Source organism: Bison bison, unplaced genomic scaffold (assembly GCF_000754665.1).
Source record: "Bison bison bison isolate TAMUID 2011002044 unplaced genomic scaffold, Bison_UMD1.0 scf7180017864178, whole genome shotgun sequence".
NCBI classification, from domain to species: domain Eukaryota; kingdom Metazoa; phylum Chordata; class Mammalia; order Artiodactyla; family Bovidae; genus Bison; species Bison bison.
Genome location: NW_011494750.1, coordinates 1,665,859 through 1,674,576, shown reverse-complemented (window position 1 = coordinate 1,674,576; position 8,718 = coordinate 1,665,859). Strand labels below are relative to the sequence as shown.

The 8,718-nt window shown below is 54.4% G+C and overlaps 2 protein-coding genes across 2 annotated transcripts in view; one reads left to right on the top strand and one right to left on the bottom strand.

Annotated features, from left to right (window-relative positions):
- Positions 1-3,645, bottom strand: part of ZNF408 (zinc finger protein 408) — a 14,298-nt gene extending 10,653 nt beyond the window's left edge. The window contains exons 1-5 of the mRNA XM_010842453.1: positions 3,332-3,645; positions 2,768-3,045; positions 1,825-1,886; positions 1,342-1,601; positions 3-261 (exon numbers count right to left, since the gene is read on the bottom strand). Of these exons, the coding sequence (XP_010840755.1) occupies positions 3-261; positions 1,342-1,601; positions 1,825-1,886; positions 2,768-3,045; positions 3,332-3,380 (908 nt within the window). The 5' untranslated portion in view covers positions 3,381-3,645. The remainder of the gene's footprint in view (positions 1-2; positions 262-1,341; positions 1,602-1,824; positions 1,887-2,767; positions 3,046-3,331) is intronic.
- A 152-nt stretch (positions 3,646-3,797) lies between these two features.
- ARHGAP1 (Rho GTPase activating protein 1) overlaps positions 3,798-8,718 on the top strand; it is a 19,982-nt gene continuing 15,061 nt past the window's right edge. The window contains exons 1-3 of the mRNA XM_010842357.1: positions 3,798-3,890; positions 7,669-7,809; positions 8,364-8,459. Of these exons, the coding sequence (XP_010840659.1) occupies positions 7,677-7,809; positions 8,364-8,459 (229 nt within the window). The 5' untranslated portion in view covers positions 3,798-3,890; positions 7,669-7,676. The remainder of the gene's footprint in view (positions 3,891-7,668; positions 7,810-8,363; positions 8,460-8,718) is intronic.

Sequence of the window (8,718 nt, the reverse complement as noted above, 5' to 3'; positions counted from 1 at the left end):
GGTGAGCACACAGCTGGGGGGCCCTGTCAGAAGAGGAGGAACTGGCCTCACCCCTCGCAGGGCCCTGCTGGGGAGCGGAGCTGCTCTGAGGCTCAGGTGGCGTCTGGGTCTGGGGCGGGTCCTCCTCGTCCACGCTGTCATCTGCAGGCAGCGGGCCAAGTGGCTGGTTCTCCTTGGGAACCGGGGGCTGGGTCTGGGGCGTAAGTCCAGGGCTCACCACACTCTCTGCCTGGATGCTGGGGGGTGACTGGTGACCGGGATCTGCAAGGCAAGAGAAGGGCGCTGGGCTTAGTAGAGACGGTAGCAGGTGATCATGGTGGTCTCACCAGGAAGTTCTAAGAATACATCTTCTCCTCCTCCGCCCCTGAACCACGGAGGGAGCCATGACACTGACTCTTCCCTGGAGCATGAGCCACGCGCTCTGTTTCTGGCTAGTCTCAGGAGCCTTCGGGGGAGACTCTCCCGAGAACCGCGGTGTTCTAGACATCTGAGTGATTCCTAGAGAAGGCCATCCCAGAGTGCCCTCGTGCTCCCTTTCGGTACAGGCAGGCGTTTCTGATGAGCTGAGACCACCACCTCCTCAATTTAGCTCCTCTGAAAATAAAGGAACCCCCATCCCCAGCCCAGACAGAAAAAAAAAAGTAAGAAAATTGGGAACTTTACACACAGCTTGCTGTCTTCATCCAGGTAACCCTACTATTCTGGGAAACTTAACTCAGAAAGATAAAACATGCAAACATCTATACAGCTGACCCTTGAACAACGCAGCTCTGAACTGCACGGCCCACTAATACGTGGATTTGTTTCAACAGAAATTTCAACCACAGCACTACGTAGTCACGGGTAGATGACTCTATAAATGCAGAATCACCGATACGGAGCCTTGGATATGGAGGTCTAACTGTAAGTTGTATTCAGATTTTTGACTGCCCAGAGAGAGCCAATGTCTCTAACTCCTGTGCTGTTCAAGAGTCAACTATACTGTTCATTCCATGGAAAAGACTCATTATTCATCAAAAAGAGCAGCCAGTGAGTTTACATCCCCAAACTCCTTAAACCTCTCACCTGAAAATTCTAGTCTTGCTGCCTCCATGATCCTAAGCCCCTGTCATTATGTCATGATCCTTAACCCAAGCCTGATCATACCCCACCCCTATCCCATACTGGAAAATCCACCTTATACCACACTTTCAAATTTCAACAAATATCCATGCTTTGCCCTTTCCCCTCAGAAAAGCTACTGTTCTCCCCTGCCAGCTTACACCGTGAGCTCTGCTTTATCTTATCAACACAGGTAATTCAGGTGAAAACGTGGGAAGCCAGCGTTTATCTGGCACATACCTGGGCAAGGTTCCGCTGCATCCTCCCCAGGGCAGGCCATTTCCTGTCGCACGGCAGACTCCACTTCTGTCACCGCTGCTGCGGACGATGCTTCCTCTAGCCTGGGCTGGGGGGGGCTCGGGCCCTCGGAGGGAAGCTGGGGCCACAGCCGCAGCTCAAAGCCCGGCGGCACGCGCTGGGACACCCGCAGGTGCAGCCTCTCGCCGATCCGCACCGGGGCCACGTTCCCCTCGCCCTCCAGCCTGCCCAGCTGCACAAAACTGCAAAGCAGAGCACGGGCTAGCCCAGGAGCTCCCTTTCCAGCGGCCCTCCCTGAAAGCCCCAGCTCCTGGACAGTCTGAGTCCTAGAGGACCCCGTGCCTCTGGGAACACTCACTGCAAAAGATCCCTGGGTGGGACTTACAGACCACTTCCGGCTCCACCCCCTGCCACTACACCAGGCCCCAGAGGAGCATCTCCACTACTCACTCTCCTGTAACTTACCTAGTCCAGCCTGCACTCTGCTCACAAGCACACACGTCTCCCCATGAGCCTAGTGACACGTCCTGAAATAAACCAATAAAAGTCCTTCTCCCACGTGCTGGAGGGGCCAGGGTGAAACCAACAACAACAACAAACCCTGATGGAAGCTTTCCTGAGACAGATCTAAGATGAAGTCCCTGGGAGGTTAATGGTCGCTGGTCTGCTGCTCCAGGACTACGCTGTTTGAGTTTTCATTCAATAAAGGCCAAAACCAAAAAACTGTCCCTCACCTCCTCCCAAGGTGTGGCTGCTGCTGCTAAGTCGCTTCAGTCGTGTCAGACTCGGCAACCCCATAGACGGCAGCCCACGAGGCTCCCCTGTCCCTGGGATTCTCCAGGCAAGAACACTGGAGTGGGTTGCCCTTTCCTTCTCCAATGCATGAAAGTGAAAAGTGAAAGTGAAGTCACTCAGTCGTGTGGAGGATTACTAAACTGAACAGCACAAGCAGTAAGACTTACCTATGAGTTCAATGAGGCACGGCACAGAACTAGTTATATGACAAGGCTTTAACTCCATGGCTTTGTAATTCCAAAAACCTTTGCTCTTGACTTTTGGGACTACTGACACTCCTCTAATCCACCTTTTCTTTTCCTTTTTACATTTCGGCAGTGCCACAGTGGCACGTGGGACCTTGGTTCCCAGAGGATAAGGGATGAAACCCCTGCCCCCTGCGGTGGAAGCAGAGAGTCTTAACCACTGGATCGTCAGTCCCCTCTACTAACCTACCTTTTAAAAACTTTTTGCACCTCCTTAGTTACCACAAGAGAGGGGAAACAATCCCCGAGAGACCGGGCACAAACCACCTCCTATCTCTTGAAATACTCTGCACCTTCTAACAAACTGGAACGTTATCTGGAAACGTCTAATTTTCAACCACGATGAGGAGACGCCTATCCCTCAATACCTCCTTCCGCTTTGGTTCCACTCCATTTCCCTTCTGCTCGGAGACAGACCCCTCTTCCAGCGGCCCCCAGAGCAGTCCCGGCTGCAAGGGCTCGCCGACACACCAGACCCCCAAGCGCTGCTCCGCGGTGAGTGAGGGGCCAAGGGCCAAGCCCCGGGGGAGGCTCTTCAGAGCGAGGATGGCTCGGGTCGGTCCGGGCGGGACGTCTTTGAGTCCCGGTGCACAGCCTTCGCTGGGAGGGCTCCATCCCGACTCCGGGCACAGGCGTGGATCGGGGGCTGCGGGGAGAGAGGAAGCGGCCCAAAAGGTGGTGGGGGTGCCGAAAGGTGGGGTGAGGAAGGAAACGCGAGGTCCAGCTAGGCTTTAGGAGTCTGAGGGATCTCTAAGGGTTCCAAGAGAGCCCTCCGCTTTGAGGGCTCTTAAGGCCCCAGCGATTATTCGGAGGGCACCGGAGGGGGACGCCAGGCTCGGGATGAAACCGGTCAGGGAAGAAAGAGTTGACCAGAGAACGTCCGGGGTTGCCAGAGCAGAGCGGAGGGTCGGAAACACCCGCAGGTCACTCACCTAACTGCAGTCTCCCCCTCCCCAAGAGCAGCTCCTCTGTCGCCTCCATCCCGGGTCAGAAAGCCTCCTTCCGCCGGAAGTGAGCTTCGCCTTCTCAGCTTCCCCCTGAGGAACCGTCACGGACATCCAAATTCCCTTTCGGGAAAGAATCCAAAGAGTAAGACCTCACGGGTGCACAGGACCGGGGGTTTGGGAGTATTTGGTGAGGCCAATCTCTGTCCGAGAACAATACGAGCTTAGAATTCGGGAGGTCCCCCCGGGGATCTGAGTATCCGGTAAAGAGGAACTAATTGTTCTAGGCGCTTCCCCCGGTAGGGACCACTGGGACAGTGACACTGTTCCTCCTCCTGGCGGGCACGTACTCAGGCACGTACGGAAGGGGAGGAGCTTCCGCGAAGGCCTCGTTGGGACCCGGCGGCAGGTCGGAAGTGGGTTGGAGGTGTGGCGGAAGTGGCTGGGGAGTGAAGGGACTGGGAGGGGGCGGTTCCCCGTGAGACAGAAGAGCCGGATGTTTGCAGATCTTTGACAGGCGTGGCAGGGAGAGCGGTGCCCCTCCACGGTGAGCTGCGGGGTGCTGGGTCTCCCTGGGGGTGACGGGGGCAGGAAAGGGACCGGTCAGATCTTCTGAAGGAAGGGGGTTCGGATGGGGAGGATCGGAGCAGAACCGCGGAAGGGAGCGAGGATGGAGTGGGGCCTGGGAACCTGGCCTTCCCGCTGCGCGGGCTTTGCTTCACTCGGATCTGAAGTGAGAGGACTTTACTTCCTCGTTCCTGGCCGCCTCGCTGGCTGTCATCGAGCAAGCTCGTGGGAAGGGGAAGTCTCCCTGGTCCCAGCTGGGCAAGCACGAAGCCCAAGAGGTTTGGGGGAAGAAGTATTCCACCTTTGCCATTTCTCGGCAAATTACATTTTCGTATTCGTGACATGGGATACTTAAACCCAAGCCAGGTTTGGTAAACCATGAGTTTCTGTGCAGATGTGATTGTAGTTGGAAGTTTTGCCGCTGTGTTGTGAGATTTGCATTTTCACAGTTCTGGAGTCCCACCTAGGAGGGCGATCCCAACGCCAGAGAATACGATTTCATGTTGTTTATTCCAGTTATCCACGGAGGAGATTAGGGAAGAAGCTTTACTTTGCCCTTTTTGTAGAACTTTGAGAATCGCTTGAATAACAGTCCCTTAGAGAAGTATTGAAGGAATTGACCTGCACAAAGGGACCACCTTAAGGTAGACATGGATTAGAATCTTGACTTTGCTGTATGACCCTAAGCAATTGCCTTATTATTATTTTTTTTTTTTTTTTTTTCTGGTGCTGCTGCTGCTGCTGCTAAGTCGCTTCAGTCGTGTCCGACTCCGTGCGACCCCATAGAGGTTTCTCAAACTGTAATGGGTTTTACATACCTCTCTTGTTTTACATAACCTCACTGGTGCTGTTGTGAAAAAATAATTTGTATCCAGCTCATGGATGGTTGGTTCCCTTTTCCTCTTAGGATACAAATTGACTTGTTCTGTTACTCAAAAAAATAACTGAGCATCTACTCTGTGCCAAATGTAATTTTGAGTAGGTCAGGCAGGCTTTCTTAAACAGGGCCTGTGAATCCCTTAAATTTCATGCAAGATTTCACGCATGTGCTGATTTTGCTGAGCGAAAAAGCCACTAATTTCTCCAGAATTTCAGAGAGCTCCAGGACTTCTGCCTAAAATGATTCTTGAAGATTTTTGTAAAGTTCAACATTTTACCAACTGAGAAGGGAAAATTTACTCTGAAAGTAAAGGCTTCGCAGGTCTCTCAGTGGTAAAGAATCCACCTGCAATGCAGGAGATATGGGTTCCATCCCCGGGTTGGGAAGATCCTCTGGAGAAGGAAATGGCAACCCATTCCAGTATTCTTGCCTGGAGAATCCCCATGGACAGAGGAGCCTGGTGGGGTCACAAAAGAGTCGGACATGACTGAGTGACTAAATAACAACAAAAAGAGTGTTTTGAAGAGTGGTGCAGGACTTGTAAGTGACAGGAGTCTTGGGCAGCCAGGATACTTCTTTTCCACTATTTTATGTTCCAATTTCCCTGTACTAGCTTCCCTTCCCCTCCCACTGAATGGGAGCTGAGCTTCTGGGCTCACTTGGGCAAGAGCTGTTGGTTGGAAAGTGATGAGAGAGGCCGGACTGGCTGGGAGGGGGAAACAAGAATGATTAGTTGTGCTGGAAAAGGAGGTTATGGGGCAGGGGAGAGGTCAGTTTGGAAGAACTGGCAAAATGCGACAGTTACTGGAAGAGGTGGGGTTAAGCTCATCTCCCTTTGAGAAAGTGTCCCTTTCCCTCCCTCATACATACTTCAACTCCCAGCTGTTTCTTCTAATCCTGTTGTCCACTTTAGCATAAGTATTTTAGAACACTGGACAATTATATTTCTAGGAGGAACCTTCACTTCTGTAGATGAGGAAATTAGGCCTAGATAGGAAGAGGACTTGCTCAGCATTTTGTGACCCACACAGCTCTATGGCCCAGGTCTTGGTGTATCTCATCCCATGCCTTTTTCACAGCATCAAATACCCACCGTGAGCAGGAAGACTTCTCTGGAACAGCTGGGGGCAGGGCTGAAGGAACTCTTGGTGTCTGGGCAATAACCCAGCAGAAGGGATGGAGAGAAGGCTCAGGCCTGGAGAGGGTTCCTGTGAGCTGCATTCTGTCCCTGTTACCTGGCGAGAGGGGTCTCCCTGGGGGAGCCTTCACAGCCTCCTGGCTGAATGCTGGGGCAATGCTTATTCCTGAATTAGGTGTTGGAGGGTCGAAACGGAATGGGGAGCTGGGGTGAGGGGTACAGCGGCACTCAGTGGGAGAAATGCATTCCCAAACAAGAAAGGACATCTTTCTTGTGTTTGTGGAAAGGGACTTTTGCTCTGGTGATAAGCAGTGAATAAGGGTAGCAGGTAAGGCCAGAGGACAGGAAGAGGAAGAAAAAGAAGTTGTGGTGTGTGTTTTTTGGGTGGGGCAGGGGAGTTGTTTGGCAGCTCAGTTTTGGCTTCAGACCTTCAAAGAGCTTTTACCACTGAAGCAGTGTGGTTGCTCTGGTAACAGGGTAATTGTTGCTAGTTTGTTGCTACATAAGGAAGTAGGGAGCTGCTGGTTTGCCATCCAGAATCTTTGCCAAGACGTGCACAGGAGGTTGTCACGTTGCTCAGAGGTGTCCAGGGTCTGGATCTGGGCCCACAGTTCTCGCCTCTTCTCCCCTACCCGCGTCTGGGTCTTGTCTGCACTCCTTATCTGCCCTGCTGAGTCTCTGACCATATATGTCATTTTTCGGGGCTCCAGGAATGCAGTGGACTTAGAGCAGCCTCTCCTGCGGGGTTGACCGAATGGGTTGAATTAAAACTCCCCTCCCTCACACATCTGGTGAGCTGGTGAAGGCAGAAGGGGTGAACTTCTCGTCAGGGCCGAGGGCAGAAGGTGCTGCCTCCAGGCTGCATGCAGCCGCGTCCCTAAGGCCAGACCCCAGACCCGAGCAGACCCAACGTCGGAGCTGGCTCTTCTCCCTGCCCGCCTGTGGCAGCTGCTGTGCTAGTTTCCACCTCCCGGGTCTCTGCACTCTGGGTATCGTGGGCTTCCTCCTTCCCCACCTGTACCCTCCGATCCTTAAGGTGGTCTGAAACCAGCATCAGGAGGTCCCCACAGAGTAGAGTGGGCTTGGGAGCCTCCAGGAGCCTGCAGATTGTCCGCGGTGACTGGCAGGCAGATTGCATTTCCTGCTGCTCGATCCTGTTCTGGGGCAAACCCAGCTGGGCCCCGTGGCTCTGGCCTTTTTCCTTTGCCTCTGGCCACCTCCTGCTCCCAGGACCACAGCTGACCCGTTTCAGGCAGGGATCTGGAGCAACCCTGTGCTCCTTAGATTCTTGCGCAATCTTTTCCCCATAACTACTGGGGTCTGGGAGGCGTCCGTGCCCTGTGACCCTGGAGGAGAGAGGCACGGGCCTTGACCCTCCGCAGCTGGGATGGCAAGGCTGACCCAGCGGGGCAATGGGCAGTGCAGGGTGTGGCGCAGCCCTTCCACATCCAGCTGGAGGGGCCTGACGGTGGGCACTGAGCCGTGCCCTCTGTTGCCCCAGCTGCCTTTCCTGACAGCGTGCCAGAAAACCATGGAGCCAGGAAAGCCAGGCACTCCATGGCGCTCTTGGCACGGGGGAGAGATGTTGAGGAACAGGGACAGAACAGGGGAGCAAAGAGTGGGGGCCGGAGGGCTTGCCATAGAAGACATGGGTGAAGAGAGTGTCTCACTGAGCAGCCAGCTCCCTTCTGTCTCTCAGGGTTCTCTGTGGGTTCTGCCGTGTGGAGCTGTGGGGTGCAGGCTTGGCCATGGACCCGCTCTCAGAGCTGCAGGACGACCTGACCTTGGATGACCCCAGCCAGGCTCTGAACCAGCTGAAGCTAGCTTCCATCGATGAGAAGAACTGGCCCTCAGACGAAATGCCCGACTTTCCCAAGTCAGGTGGGTGCAGCCCAATGTCAGCAGCCTTTGGGTGCCTTAGAAGGGGAGACTCCCCCGCACTTCCTGTGGAAGGAAGACCCTGGGAGGACGAGGTGGGGGCAAACAGATCAGCCCCCATCAGAGCAGGTCAAATCAGATGAGGGTGGGGCTGGGGCACAGGCCTTACCTGGGAAAGGGCCAGAGAGCACGAATCTTAGAGGGGGACGTTAGCGCAGCCCCCGGCTTGTCCCCTGACTTTTGCCGTGTTCCTCAGATGACTCCAAGAACAGCTCCCCAGAGCCTGTCACACACCTGAAGTGGGATGACCCTTACTAAATGTCAGCAGCCTTTGGGTGCCTTAGAAGGGGAGACTCCCCCGCACTTCCTGTGGAAGGAAGACCCTGCGAGGACGAGGTGGGGGCAAACAGATCAGCCCCCATCAGAGCAGGTCAAATCAGATGAGGGTGGGGCTGGGGCACAGGCCTTACCTGGGAAAGGGCCAGAGAGCACGAATCTTAGAGGGGGACGTTAGCGCAGCCCCCGGCTTGTCCCCTGACTTTTGCCGTGTTCCTCAGATGACTCCAAGAACAGCTCCCCAGAGCCTGTCACACACCTGAAGTGGGATGACCCTTACTACGACATCGCCCGGCACCAGATCGTGGAGGTGGCAGGTGAGTGCCCCTGCCCCCCAGCCCGCACTTAAGGAAGCCAGCCCCTTCTGCCTGAGGGCAAGGGGCTGCAGGGAGGGCTAGGCGTGACCCCTGACTGGGGAGCTCTTCCGGTTCCATGTACCATTTTTTTTTTTCTTTTCAAGTTCACTTTATTTTTGTTTTTTGTTTTTTAATCGGAGGATGATCGCTTTACAGTGTTGCGCTGGTTTCTGCCATACAGCCACAGAAATCGGCCATCAGTGCATGTGTATACACACAC